This window comes from Stylophora pistillata, chromosome 8 (genome assembly GCF_964205215.1).
Source record: "Stylophora pistillata chromosome 8, jaStyPist1.2, whole genome shotgun sequence".
Taxonomy (NCBI): domain Eukaryota; kingdom Metazoa; phylum Cnidaria; class Anthozoa; order Scleractinia; family Pocilloporidae; genus Stylophora; species Stylophora pistillata.
Genome location: NC_142526.1, coordinates 23224700 through 23238773, shown reverse-complemented (window position 1 = coordinate 23238773; position 14074 = coordinate 23224700). Strand labels below are relative to the sequence as shown.

The following is a 14074-nucleotide window of genomic DNA, read 5'->3' as shown; positions in this document are numbered from 1 at the left end:
CAGTTAATGAAAAGACATGACAACAGTAGATCTATTTTTTTAGAAATTAAGAGGAAGTTTTGCTGTTCGGTAAGGTAGTGGACACACATGAGCGATGAATGAGACAACTCAGAGGAGTTTCAGTTACGACTCGCACAAGATCTTACACGTTGTGATGATTGCCATCGTTATAATTGGTTCTATAGCTGGGAACAGCATCATTTGCCTTCTTCTTGTCAGGTTTAAGACTTTGCGAACAGTCCCCAATATCCTTATTGTAAACTTGGCTGTTGTTGACATCTTAAACGCAGTGACCAACATGCCTCTGATGATCATGTGGTACATCTACCAAGTTCCGTATTTGAAAGGACGTCCAATATCCTGGTTCATAGTGACGTGGTATGCGCTGTTCATGCACCTCTCCATATTCAATTTAACTGTACTAACAATGGACCGGTTTGGGGCAATTGTCCACGGTGTCCATTATCACTCGTGGAAAACAATCAACAAGGCTAAGGCAGCAGTGGTTTTTATATGGATTCTTACCGCCGCCTATACGTATGGAACGTTCACTTTGGGACTGGACATTGACCTTGGTGACGCCCCAGTGCTCGTGTACAGAATACACTATTTAAAGAAATTTGGAAGGCATCTTATCATACCAGGGTACGTTGCAGCTTTCACGATCATGGTCGTTATGGGAGTGATCATGTGGCGCACAGTGCATAAACATAGCAGACGCATTTCAGCGTTCTGTTCCGCGAGAAAACAGATAAAAAGTGACGTGAAGACAGCAAAGACGATCGGCTTAACTGTGGTTGCTTTTTTCTGTATGGGAGTATTGCCAATGTTGCTGCATAACATATCAAAAGTTCACGGCTCATGGCCTCATTTCCTCGCATTCTTTCTCATGCATTCGAACAGTATGGTAAATCCGATTATTTACTCTCTCAAGACTCCTCGGTAAATATTCATGTTGTGATTATTCAATTTTCCAACTCATTTGCAAAAAAAAGAATAATAATTTGACAGTGACTTTGTCTCTAAACCTCTCATTTTCCAATACTAATAGGCAGATTTTGTTGGTGCTTGTTGTTGCTTTTTGTATCGTTGGGGGCCCTATTAAATATGAACTTAACGGAGGAATATAAAAAGGCTTGCAGAACTGAATCCACAAATCACATTTCTTGCAATGTAACCGCATCCTTTTTTTCAACAGGTTTCGTAAGGCGTTTATTCTATTCTTGAAGGAACCTTTTGGCAAGTCTCAGCCAGTAATGGCTTCTAAGAATCCGATGGACCTTAACTCCACAACGAGAAATTTCATATCGAAAGTGGATGTACTTCTCACCCAAATCTCATCTGTTTAAATCATAATGATAAATTCTCATTACGTATCACCTTTGTTATCTTGTTCAGTTGAAATGATTTAAAAACGTGAACTCGACGTTTATTAAATATGTACCCATAATTGAACTGATATTGTAAATATGATAGAGCTTACCTGCAAGGACCTGTATCCTTTTCATCCATAGTCTACAGATTTCCTTAGGTTTTCTTTTGAAATATAAAGCAGAGTAACATTTTTCTTTCAAACAGGTTGCTATTTAGGCGTATAATTTGCCTTGATGGACTCTTTCCTTTTTAAAAATATTTATTTAAGCTTGTGGCAATATTAACTTTCTGTTGTTATTTGCATCTGTATAAAGCCATCAGTAACACTTGCAAACGATTGGATGAGAAACCGAAGGAGACTCAATTTATCTTATACCTTTCTAAATCTTGTCTCATCTTTTCAAATGTCAACCTCAAAAAACAATTCACTAACTTCCTTTTCTTTCACCCTGTACTTCTTATCACTTGAGGTTTTCAAAGCATGAAGTTGTCTGTGAACCACGCAGATGGCACCTATCCATTAAAGAAAAAAAAAACTCTTATAAAATAACTAGAACTGTGTAACCGCTCCGTCATTAAGTTTCTTGTTGTGGATTAGAATTCAGATAATCGTATAATGCGAGGTGGAAGATGTTGTACTGGATAAATTACAGTGGACATGGTAAAATTTCAGCTTTCTTGTGTAACGCAAAAGTGTAACGTATAAAAATGATGTTGTAAGTAAAGTGCGTAAAGTAACATCTTAACTTTTTCTCTTAGCAAAATACCAAAGTGTTTGTAAACTTATGCAGAAGGGCGCAGATAAATCGATTGTGTCATGTGGCTTTAGCATTCTACACCAAATTGTGGTAACCAAAGAGGTGTAGTAAGCACCAGGAATGGGAACTTTCAACTTACTGTTACCGTCCGTCTCTCAATAAAGTTTGTGCTTAAACGGTTTACGGTCAATTCGCCACCAGAACAAACTCGCTACCACAAAACTCGCAACCACTCGAAGTCAAATCGCCACCGGTGGTGATTAAACGTTACGTGTAGCCTCTTGTATGAAACTTAAACATCAAATGATATGTAATAAAATATTGCGAAAAGGGAAAGGGACTCAGGAGTTAGGTGTAGCGTCTCAATTATGGAACGTTAAACGAAGTAAAACATGTTGATATCACGAAGATTATGATGAGTTTGCGAACAGCGAAACCAGGGTTATTCGCCGAGTGATTTTCGCTAAGTGATTTCCGCCGATATGAATGAAATCGTATGAAACTTATATCATAAAAATGCTAAGAAGTCGAAGTATATTGCGAAATTAAAACGGGTACAAATACAGCGAAGTTTACTCAAACAGACTTTGCCGTCCTTTCTTTGTTTAGTAAACCCTTTGTTTCAAGCACAGTGTCGACGTAAGCTTTAACACGAGTTTCGTTCTTATGAACACGATTCGCAATCAAATCTAATGAGGCTTATAACATAGGAAAGGTTAGATCTTGAAGTTTATTTATCTTTTAGATTTTATGATGCGAAATAAAGAGTGTGTGCAAACACGGCAACATTTGACGGAAAGCGACTTGGCTTCCTCTAGGAGGCCCTGAAGGGCAAATGGATCAAACTTAGAATTAATTAGAAAAATAAGTAGTCAGCTAATGTGACGTAGTTTTAAAATATTACGCGTGGCCAATTTCTTAAAGCCATCTTCGCCATACCGTATTCTCGCTTGCAGAGCACAGGAAATATAAAGGAGCAAGAATTCAGAATTATGCAACCGCAAGGTTATTTTACTTTAATTAATATGATTCTGTGAATAAAGGAGAGCAATTGAAACTATTTTATGTTGTGCACAAAACACATTCAAGGAAAATATTTACATTTAAGATAAGAAGTAAAAAATGGATATTTAAAATGTATTTGTGACAATAGTTTTGACTATTTTTTCCTTTGTTTAGTGGCAAATCTTTTTTCACTAGGGACCCGTTCTTCGAGTTGCTCCGCTCTTTGATAATCCAAGCTAAGTTTGGCAAAAAAGCATAGGCCTAATGGGAACATTTGAATTGCTGCGAGGGTGAATAATTGACAGAGTACACTTAATCCCACTTTTTAAAGAGCTTACTCCACATTAATCATGTTATATCTAAAAAAAATAAATGCTAAATTAACCGTGATCGAATATCTCTGCGAGAGTAGAGAGATTTACCTTTTTCGCTAAGAAAAAAATTCTTGTCTTCCCTTAAAGACATTGACCTCTGATGTAGAAAATGTATCTTTTTTAAGCTAACACTAGGGAAAAAAAGGCAAAAACAGAAAAAACAAGGAAAAGAAGAAAATGATCGCCCACATTTGGCTCTTACTGTAAGTGTACTTCTTTTATGAAATGTCTTTTAGTTTAATGACTTAGGATATTACGTGGGAGTAGAAATTCTTCACCAATTCTCACCATGTTAAAGTCTAGTTATGGAACATATCATTCAAGGAATTAAAACGAAAAAAAGAAACCGTGTGTTGGCGCAAAATATGTTATACGAGTTGACACTTTTATACCTAAGGAGGGACATGTTTTTTTATAATGAAAACATGTTGTTCATGGGAAAGAGATGCGCTATTTTGATAATTGCAGTTCTGTAATGTTGCCTCAACGGGGGTTACTTCATAATTTAGTTCCAGAAGGTGATTTACAATATATTTACCGTTTATCCTCTGAAAAGCAAACAATTCCAACCGTTATCTATCTGGTAATAAGAAACATCGGGGTTGGGTCGTTAGCAAGATTTCAATTGACTGAAGTTGCAGCAGTAGTAACTTTAATTTCTACACCTGACGATCCTGCTAAGCAGAGCTTCCGGACTGTTTAATTCATTTGAAAAATAAGATGTCTTCCTTTACCCCTTTACCCATTTCTGATGAAATTGTGAGCAAACGTTTCAACTGAGGTGAAAAACTACAACCGTCTAAAATAAGCACTTTTGTTTTACAATTGAACGCCTGCTGATCTCATTCCTTCGTTTTAGAGCGCATCCAAGCAGAAAGGAAATATCTCGAGAGAAATCAAGAGGACCTCAGCTATGAAGATCGAGGGAGAAGTTATGATCATTCGGCGGTCTTCACTTTACGGGCGGTCATAAACGATGAATGAAACTTTTCAGATAAGTTCATGTCGCGATTCGCAAAGAATCTCGTATATCCTCATGATTGCTGTAGTCATGATCGGATCTATAGTTGGAAACGGCATAATTTGTATCTTACTTATCAGATTCAAAACTTTGAGAACAGTGCCCAACATCCTCATCGCCAACTTGGCCGTTGTTAACATTCTCAATGCACTGACCAACATGCCGCTGTTTATCTTGTGGTACATTTGTAAAGTGCCCTCCCTTAAGGGTCGTTCAATCTCCTGGTCAGTGATCACTTGGTATGTGTTCTTTTTATACCTTACCGTGTTCAACCTCACAGTGCTGGCGATCGACCGTTATGGGGCCATTGTGCACGGCTTCCGTTACCATGTGTGGAAAACAAAGAACAAAGCCAAGGTAGCGGTACTGGTTGTATGGGCTCTTGCGGTCATATACACATATGGCATGTTTACACTTGGATTGGATATTGATTTAGGCGACGTTCCAGTCCTGGTATACAGGATGACCTACTTGAAAACGTTCGGGAGACACTTTATCATCCCTGGAATTTTGATTCCATTTATAATAATGCTCATTTTGGGATTGGTCGTTTGTGTTACGGTGCGTAATCATACAAAGCGTTTCTCGACGTTCTTCGCCGTAAAGATTCGAATCGAAAACGACGTTAAGACTGCGAAAACAATTGGCTTGACTGTATTGGCATATTTCTGTATGAACGTGATACCAATGTTATTACACAACATGTTGAGACACCACTGTAGCTGGCCTCACTTTCTTGCGGTCTTTCTCATGAAACTGAACAGCATGGTGAATCCTATCATTTACGCTTTGAAGGCTCCAAGGTAGGTTGGTTCAGTCTGTGAGGCTTACGGTTAAAAAGGTCTTTTAGGAATTTTGAGGAAGGCACTTAATTCCAATGTTTACGAAGACTCTCGCAAAATTAAACCTTTTCTTAAACCTGTATACCTACATTGAAAAATCCTGTTTGGTAAAGCGAAAGAGGACCCAGCTGTTGTCAGATATGTTCTTTTCTGCAGTAAATGGTTTGAACCCGGGGGTAACATGTGAAGGTGTAGTCTGATCGTCCGGGTGAGTGTAGTCCTGAGAAGGACTGTTGTCGGTGGCAGTGACTGACGTTTCGACAACCTGTGCGGAAGTCATCATCAGAGTCAAGTGAGTGATTGTTGTCACTACTGACAACAATCACTCACTTGACTCTGATGATGACTTCCGCACAGGTTGTCGAAACGTCAGTCACTGCCACCGACAACAGTCCTTCTCAGGACTACACTCACCCGGACGATCAGACTACACCTTCACATGTTCTTTTCTATTTCTAAAAACCATGGCTACAAACGTGTTTTGAGTGAACGTCGCACCACCTTTGTAAACGTATTGTGTTTTCACGGCACCAAATGCTCTCTTTTCTTAGTTTGCGTAGATAAGACCTTTGTTTTTGCTCCTTTTTTTCGTTTTGGCATATCCTTTAACTACCAAACTGATATTGCTCAGCGTCAGGGGCCTATAATGAACCATATAATGACAACTACAAGAATGGTGGAAAAAAAAAAGAAAAGAATTTCGACGAAAAAAATACTTGCCTTTGCAATTGCATCTTTTAGCCGTTTCTAAGCCGCTGTCTGTGAAAACAGACGAGAGTAACCTCAGCTTCTGTACTTATGTTGTCAACAGGTTACGCAGAGCTCTGGCCCTCTTATTAAAGGAACCACAGGGCAAGTCAGAACCCAATATAAACTCGAAGATACTCAACAACCTCAGCTCAACAGTTAGTAATTTGACCTTGAAGACGGAAGAAATTTACATCGAGGACACGAAACTTTAATTTCCAATCTTTTTTTCAGGCAATCCAATCTTACTATCACCAAACTTGACCAGGGGGAGAAAAGGAAAGTGCTTCCACAATTGTGATGAGATTTTTAGCTCCTCTTCTTTTTTGCGAAGAAGGAATTAGCTTGAAAGGAAGAGAGACAAAAATGTTAATTAAATTGATATTTATTGAAAGTATTAACAATAATGGCACAAAGCAGCGAATTGAAAATGTTTTAAATAAAATGCACTAAAGATTAAGGGGTGAGCAGGTACCCGTAGAAGAGAAATTGATTGCAACCTAACCTAGATAAAGAAAACTTTGCATAAAACTAGCTGTGGGAGTAGAATTTTACTAATACATGTAAGTTAGCTGCGGGTGGGTTAACTATGCTTTAGTATTGAGGGAATATCCAGTGGGATACAATTCTAGATATGAGCAATTTGATGAAAGCTAAAATCAAAAACAATTTTGGGGTAAGTCCCACTTTAGAAATCTCATAAAGATGCCGCAGAGAGTAAGGTTCCCTGTCTAAATAAAAAATTCATGTGGGCGTAGACAGATCATTTCAGAGAGGAAACACTGTTTTTCTAGGCGGTTTACGCAAACAGCCATCTGATTTAAAAATGAAACTGAAGGCTTTTGCTAGCCCTAAAGAGTGACCAGACTGTAGGTTTGTATTCTTACTCCGTTCGGACCAGGGTGCAATATAAGGTTTTCAAGGCTGTTTTATCTGACAGGCTTCTGTGAGTTCGTTTGGTCAGGCCTGGCACTTTATTTCGTTTCAACCGGCGACGCACTCGGCGATTTTACTCGCCGTTCGCCGCGATCGACTACAATCATCTAGCGAGCCCGGTGCAGCGATTGCAATTTTCACCGATTGCCGAATAAAATCGCAGATATCGGCGATTTTCACCGTCGATCAAGTCACTGATCTCAGTCACTGATCTCAGTCACCTCCTCAAGTGGACTCCACAAAAGTTGATAAGTTATCCCTTTCCTTTTTTTCGCATCAGTTTATAGTTTCGTCAGTTAAACTCATGCACCTCGGCTGACTCAAGTGGTACAAGTTGTTCTGGTCGCTTTGAAATTCTTCGTTATAGTTTTACACTGGATCTTTCTGGAAGTATGGAAGTTAGTCAATATACAATGAGATAGGATTCCTACTTGAAATTACCTCTGCCAAGTCACTTATTATATAAAAAAATCTAATGGGCCCAAATTGGACTTAGAACATAACCAAACTAAAGCGCGCGCTCTGATTGGTCGATTTAGCGTCCCCCATTTGCCCATGGGTGTACGCTGCTGACGTGAGCAAATGTTTCCAAGTGAGGAAATGTTTCGTTGGAAACTGTTTCTTTAAATAATGGCTGGAGTCTCTTCTGCCGGATATATGGAAATGTCTTCGAAATTTCGGGAAAATGAGACAGAAATGCCATCCTTTAAATTATTTGATTTCTCATTTCTTGAGCCACCTACAAAGAGATTTGCGAGTTTAAGTGAAAGCGAACTCGAATTGCTTGTAAGCGAGCGGCACTCCAAAAAGACAAAAGAAACCACAAACTGGTCTGTGTCCACATTTAAAGGTAAAAAGCAGCTATCAGAGATAATCTGACACTTTTAAATAGGCTTCGATAAAGCTAAAAATAAGAACAAATTAGTTCCTGAAGCCTTTACCGATGAGTAAAATGTTTGTAACCGTGGAACCCCATTTAATGCTGTACGTAAACAATCTTGACGAAACCTTTTAAATTGCCTTTGTTGAGGAGCGTTTACGATGGTTAGAGGTTAAAATACTGAAATTGAAAATTTAAGGTCTTAAAAAAGAGAATTTTGACAGACCGTTTCTTTTTCTGTTAATTTCAGCTTGGTGTACAGAAAAAAAAATTCAAACCCCGCTTGAAGAGATGAGTATCGGCCAGCTGGATCAAAACCTACGAAGGTTCTATGCAGAAGCCAGAACGAAAAAGGGCGAAGATTACAGCAAATCTACCTTACTGGGATTCCGTCACTCAATGGAAAGATATCTCAATGCCCCTCCTTTAAACAGAGGCCTAAAAATTTCCACTGATTCGAGATTTTCAAGAGCAAACTTGATGTTAGATGCACAAATAAGAAGCCTTAAGCGAAGCGGCAAAGAAAATGTCACACACAAACCTGCTATCGAAGAGGAAGACCTCCAGAAGTTGAAATCCAGCAAAGTCTTTTCCTTCTCTCAACCACTTTCCTTGCTGAGGAACGTTTGGTTTCATGTTGTCCTTTTTTTTGCCGAAGGGGCCGTGAAGGTCAAAGAAGCTTGAGAACAAAGACCTTCAGGTTCGAAATTGATGCGGCTGGACGAAGGTACGCAACAATGAGCCATGATGAAATGTCAAAGAATCATCCTGGAGGAATGAACGATGTAGAGAGCACAGAAAAAGAAGCAAGAATGTATGAAACACAAGATCAAGGAGACGGCTACAAAGCGCTGAAACTATACCTGCAGAAAGTCAATCCAAATTGCACTGCCTTTTTCCAGTATCCGAAGAAAAACTGTGCAGCCGAAGATGCAGTTTGGTACGAAGCACGACCGCTTGGAATACACAGCCTCACTAAAATGATGAAAAATATCAGCGAAGAAGCGAATTTATCCAAAGTTTACACAAATCATTGTGTAAGAGCTACTGCCATCACTCTCTGGTCCAACGCTGGGATTTCTAACCGCCACATCATGGCCATTTCAGGACACCGCAGTGAACAGTCTCTGGTGAGCTACAACTCTCGTCCATCGACATCACAACTGCACAACTGCAGTCAAGTCTTGTCGAGAGCCTTTTCTTCCTCCACTAACAACCACAGCAAGTCATCAGAAGTTTCTAAGCAATACATGTCGTTCCAGACCAAACAAGTGGCAACGAAATCGCTTTTCGGCGACTGCAGTATTCAAAACTTGCAAATTGTTTTCAACAATTCTTCCTCCGAAATTGAGTCAATTTTTAAATGACATTTGAGGACGGTTTTTTACTTTCGTCAGAAACTTCGCTCGTGATTGAGCAATTGCAACGATTAGCTGTAGATACAAAGCTCAGAAAGAGCTTTTTTTCATGAATTTCAGTAAACATGATCACATTTGTCTTCGATTGACTTGACGAGCATACCCGTGCAATGCCCAGTTTTCGCGTTCTTGTTTTGTTTGGTCATGTAAGACTACACGAACATTTTTCGTTCAATAAAAGGGAAATTCTATGGCTACAATGTATCGATGTTATGTTATAAAACAAATGGTAAACACCACAGCGTACACTATTGAGTTATGGATGCACTTGGGAGGTTTGCTAAGCACTCAAGAAGCTAGAGTCGCTCTCGGCTATCGCCTCGAGCGACTCTTACGCTTCTTTCGTGCTTAGCAACCTCCCGCGTGCATCCATAACTCACTAGTGTACGCTGTGGTGTTTACCATTTGTTAATCTTGCGTAGTGCCAGATGATAAAGCCTTTACCATCAACTAGGACCATTTTTGTTTGTTTTCGCGACAACACCTAAGAAGAGAACCAAAGTTAACCATATGTTGCAGAGCGTATGAAGCAACTAAAAAAAATTTCGAAAAAAGCATTAATTAAAACCTTTGTTCTGTCCTACACTTGTCCTATTTAGGAGAAACGATTTTTTTGGCAAGAGTTCATGGTTAGCCATTGTGTTGAGTTCATGGTTAGCCATGGTTAGCCAGTTGGTGTCTGATTCCTCTTTTTCTTCGGGCGGTTTTGACAATTTATTTCGCTACTTTGATAATTAAAGCATGGTAGAGTAAAAACACCTGGTTTTTGAGTATTATCTTTCAAAGAATCAACCAAGTGGAACCTTCGAGGATAATGGACAGAAGTAATTTTTGATATTACGTACCGCGTTAGGGACTTATCATAAATGAGTCATTCGACGTTTAGAATCTGCTAGAAATAAGTAAAGTGCCAACAGTGCTATTGCTCAAAGGAGTAGTTATGTGAAAGAGATCATTGAGAAATGTACTAGTGGTGTTCTTCAGAAGACATAGTCTTAGTTGACCTCAGGTCTATTGAGCTTGCCAGAACTGACAGGTAAAGAAATTGTTGTAAGCATATTCGGTTCCTCTTTTGCAGAATATGAATTTTTCAAATTTAATTAGCGGCGTTAGATAGTTGCTTGCAATTATTCCATAATTAAAGGAAGGAAACGTCCAAATTGTATTTAACCTTACATCATTTGTCTTATCTGTCCGGTTATCGACATGGTACTCAAACTATGTCACCAATATTGTTATTGTTTACGCTGCATTGACGTAGAACCCAGTATAATTGGAAAGCAAGTACGTAAAAGTTCAAAAAGATAGATTTTTTGTCTACGTATGAACAACTAACGGTAACGTAACTCCTTGTTTTAAGAACACATCGGATCGGCAAAAAGTATTTCGCTCTGAAAAGTGAGGAAAGACAAACTTTAATCGTAGAGGTCGAGTGGAACTTGTCGTTCGTTGACGCGTTTTACTTCAGCTGCACAGACTCAAAGGACAAACTGGACAGTACTAACGAGTTCACGTCGTGACTCACTAAGGATCTTGTAAGCGTCGATGATTACTGTAGTCATGATCGGATCTATGGTTGGAAATGGCCTAATCTGCTTATTATTTGTCAGCTTTAAAACTATGAGAACAGTGCCCAACACATCATCGCTAACTTGGCTGTTGTTAACATTCTCAATGCACTGATCAACGTGCCTCTTTTCATCTTTTGGTACATTTGTAAAGTGCCCTCTTCTAAGGGTCGTTCAAACTCCTGGATAGTGATCACATGGTATGCACTGTTTTTACACCTTATCGTGTTCAACCTTCAACCTCACAGTGTTGGCGACAGACCGTTATGGGGCCATTGCGCATGGCTTACGTTACCATGCGGGGAAAACATAAAACAAAAGCTAAGGTGGTAGTGTTGGTTGTATGGCTTTTCGCGGCCATCTACACATATGGAATGTTTACACTTGGATTGGATATTGATTTAGTCGACACTCTAGTGCTGATATACCGGTTGACTTACGTGAAACGTTTTGCGAGTTATTTTATCATCCTCGGAGTATTTTAAAGAAAGAAAAAGTGAACGATTTAATGGAAGGCAATTAGTCAAGGCCCTTTTAAATTCAAAAGAGGTCGACATTGCCCGATTTGAGCATCCATCAGATGTACAACTCAATTCAGAGGAAGGTTTAACGTCATGAAAGTGGTAAATCGTAACGAAGCTAACCTCGAAGAGTTACATTTCTTCAATACCGTAGGCAAAAAAAAAAAAACTATGTGTAAGATTAAAGGGAATCTATATTTATTAAAGGACAGCGAGATTTAGCAGTTTTTACTCAAAATTTAGAAGTTCTTGCAATAATAGAAACTATCATTTCCAAAGGTTTCATTAGACTACGAATTCTAAAAACATTAGAAGAAGTTGTTAAAAGAATGTATGCAAAGGTCTCGGTTAAGTTAATTATAAATAAAATAGTACTTTCATGGGTTTTTATCATTTTCCTAGCTGCCGATGACAAAAATTTTCTATTCTTTTTCCAGGATTCAGGATACGCAGAGCTATGATTTATGGCTACAATTACGAGCTTAATTACATGAACATCCTCCTTGAACTTAACAATTTGATAGCGAGTAAGTTATAAAGAAAACAAACGTTATTTAAATTAAAGTGAAAGCTTTCGCCGAAACACCTTTATTTGTAAATTAAGGTAATTAAAAGGCTTCCGAGGAAATTTTGAAACATTTGATAAGTAACTGTCACGATATGACATCTGTCAATTGAAGAGGAAAGAAGCAAGCGCTTTTGAGTAAACAAAAGTACTGGTGTGAAAAACACAAACGAGTTAAATGATCATGCGACGATTTTCTCGTAAAAAGAGACACACTTAGAGAACTTACGGAAAGTATTTTTTATTTCCAACGAAGATTAATCTTCGAAGATTTACCTCTGTTCCGTTTTAAAATGTCTCGGAAAGTCAAATTGTAAGTGAATGCAAATATGTGTTTGGGAGTTGTCAGTCTGCTTGTTTGTTTTCTGTAATGGCGTGTGTAAATCGGTTTTTCTTCCACCGAAAAGTTGAAGTCAATGAGACTCTTTCTACCTAGACACAAGGATATTTAATGCGACTTTTATTCATCGAATTCCTGCGTTTCTGCTGTGAAATTTACGACGAAAGTGTATCCTAAGATTTTGAACTGGTGCTGAATAAAATTCTTTCTTAGCGTAAACTTACAAAAACGTTTGTATCTGGCGCATGTCAAACCCATTTGTAGCTTAAGGTCAAACAGGGATTGTCACTCACTAAACCGTCGAAATGAGTTGGCATAATATCAAATGGACAAAATTTTCAAAATTGGCTCGCCATTAAGTCTTGTGATCGCCTTCGTATGAAATTGTTTTTTTTAGTTGTTGTTGTTGCTAAGTCCGTTACCGTTAAGTTTTATTCGATTTATAAACACGGAAAAACATGAAAAAAATTAGGTCCGCTTTGTACAAGTCCGCGTTTCGTAGTCCTCGTTTTACTAGTCCGCGTTTACTGGTCAGCGTTTTACTAGTCAGCGTTTTACCAGTCCGCGTTTTGCTAGTCAGCGTTTTGCTAGTCAGCGTTTTACTAGTCCGCGTTTTACTAGTCCACGTTTTGCTAGTCAGCGTTTTACTAGTCAGCGCTCTACTAGTCCACGTTTTACTAGTCAGTGTTTTACTAGTCAGCGTTTTACTAGTCGGCGTTTTACTATTCAGCGTTTTACTAGTCCGCGTTTTACTAGTCCGCGTTTTACTAGTTCTCCTTTTACTAGTCAGCGTTCTACTGGTCCGCGTTCTACTAGTCCACGTTTTACTAGTCAGTGTTTTACTAGTCAGCGTTATACTAGTCCGTGTTTTACTAGTCCGCGTTCTACTAGTCACTGCAATTTTATTGCTTTTTTTTTCTACTATATATATCTAGTTTCGAGGTCCTTTTCGAAAACCATATTTGTTATGAAAAAGTTTCCTTAATAAAGATGATTATTAGCGTTTTACTAGTCCGCGTTTTACTAGTCAGCGTTTTACTGGTCAGCGTTTTACTAGTCAGCGTTTTACTAGTCAGCGTTTTACTAGTCAGCGTTTTACTAGTCAGCGTTTTACTAGTCCGCGTTTTACTAGTCAGCGTTTTACTAGTCCAGGAGATAGATAGCCTGTGAACAGGTTCTCTGTTTGGAAAAAGTTTGGGGAATTGGGGAAAGGGGAGAGAGCCTGTAGACATACAGTTGAGGCCGCTATTCCGCCCTCTTGTAATTATCCTGACCTGTAAGTGAGATCGTTATCTGTCAATCAATTTCGCGCGGGCATAAGTAAACTTCCGCGAAAATTATCGAAAATTATTTAGCGAAAATTATCGAAAATTATTTTAAAGGCCTATTTCCATCCGAGATCCTTTCCAGTCATTTGTTTTTGTTTTGGAATCGCGCTATTGTTAGATGGCGAACTCTGATAGTCATTCACAAACACTATTAAAAAGAAAAACAAAGATTTGGTGAAGAACACAGTAAACAAATTTCCAGCTAAATATTTGAGACTGAAAAATCATAAATCGAGTCTGTGTATAAGACTTGTACAAAGCTTACTTGATGTTGAAGGAAATTGTTCGGCTTCAACACTAAATAAAATATAAACAAATAACCAATATTGGCCAAAACTGATTTACTTTACGCATTTCAATCATAGAATAATGACTTGTACAAATGAGATCGCTTACA

The 14074-nt window shown here is 38.6% G+C and overlaps 2 protein-coding genes and 2 pseudogenes across 5 annotated transcripts in view; all 4 read left to right on the top strand.

The window, feature by feature from the left end:
- The window catches only part of LOC148725565 (somatostatin receptor type 2-like), a 4105-nt gene extending 1390 nt beyond the window's left edge, over positions 1-2715 (top strand). For all 3 annotated transcript variants that reach the window (XM_088730976.1, XM_088730977.1, XM_088730978.1), the window contains exons 2-3: positions 1-942; positions 1199-2715. The exon at positions 1-942 is cut by the window's left edge and continues 184 nt beyond it. In XM_088730976.1, the coding sequence (XP_088587102.1) occupies positions 95-942; positions 1199-1349 (999 nt within the window). In that variant the 5' untranslated portion in view covers positions 1-94 and the 3' untranslated portion in view covers positions 1350-2715. The remainder of the gene's footprint in view (positions 943-1198) is intronic.
- Positions 2716-2870: 155 nt separating this feature from the next.
- Positions 2871-6515, top strand: LOC148725564 (trace amine-associated receptor 13c-like). The gene is made up of 3 exons (XM_088730975.1): positions 2871-3714; positions 4371-5335; positions 6186-6515. The coding sequence occupies exons 2-3, from the start codon at positions 4488-4490 to the stop codon at positions 6334-6336; spliced, it is 999 nt and encodes a 332-aa protein (XP_088587101.1). The 5' UTR covers positions 2871-3714; positions 4371-4487; the 3' UTR covers positions 6337-6515.
- Positions 6516-6722: 207 nt separating this feature from the next.
- Positions 6723-9650, top strand: LOC148725563 (uncharacterized; annotated as a pseudogene). The gene is made up of 2 exons (XR_015990885.1): positions 6723-7907; positions 8188-9650. The product of XR_015990885.1 is annotated as an uncharacterized LOC148725563 (transcript).
- A 149-nt stretch (positions 9651-9799) lies between these two features.
- LOC148725562 (alpha-2B adrenergic receptor-like) lies at positions 9800-13372 on the top strand (annotated as a pseudogene).
- The last annotated feature ends 702 nt before the right edge of the window (positions 13373-14074 follow it).

Coding starts and splice junctions, on each gene's coding strand:
- LOC148725564 (XM_088730975.1), top strand. CDS start 4,488: ATGAATGAAACTTTTCAGATAAGTTCATGTCGCGATTCGCAAAGAATC. Junction 5,336..6,185: donor TACGCTTTGAAGGCTCCAAG/GTAGGTTGGTTC, acceptor TGTTGTCAACAG/GTTACGCAGAGCTCTGGCCC.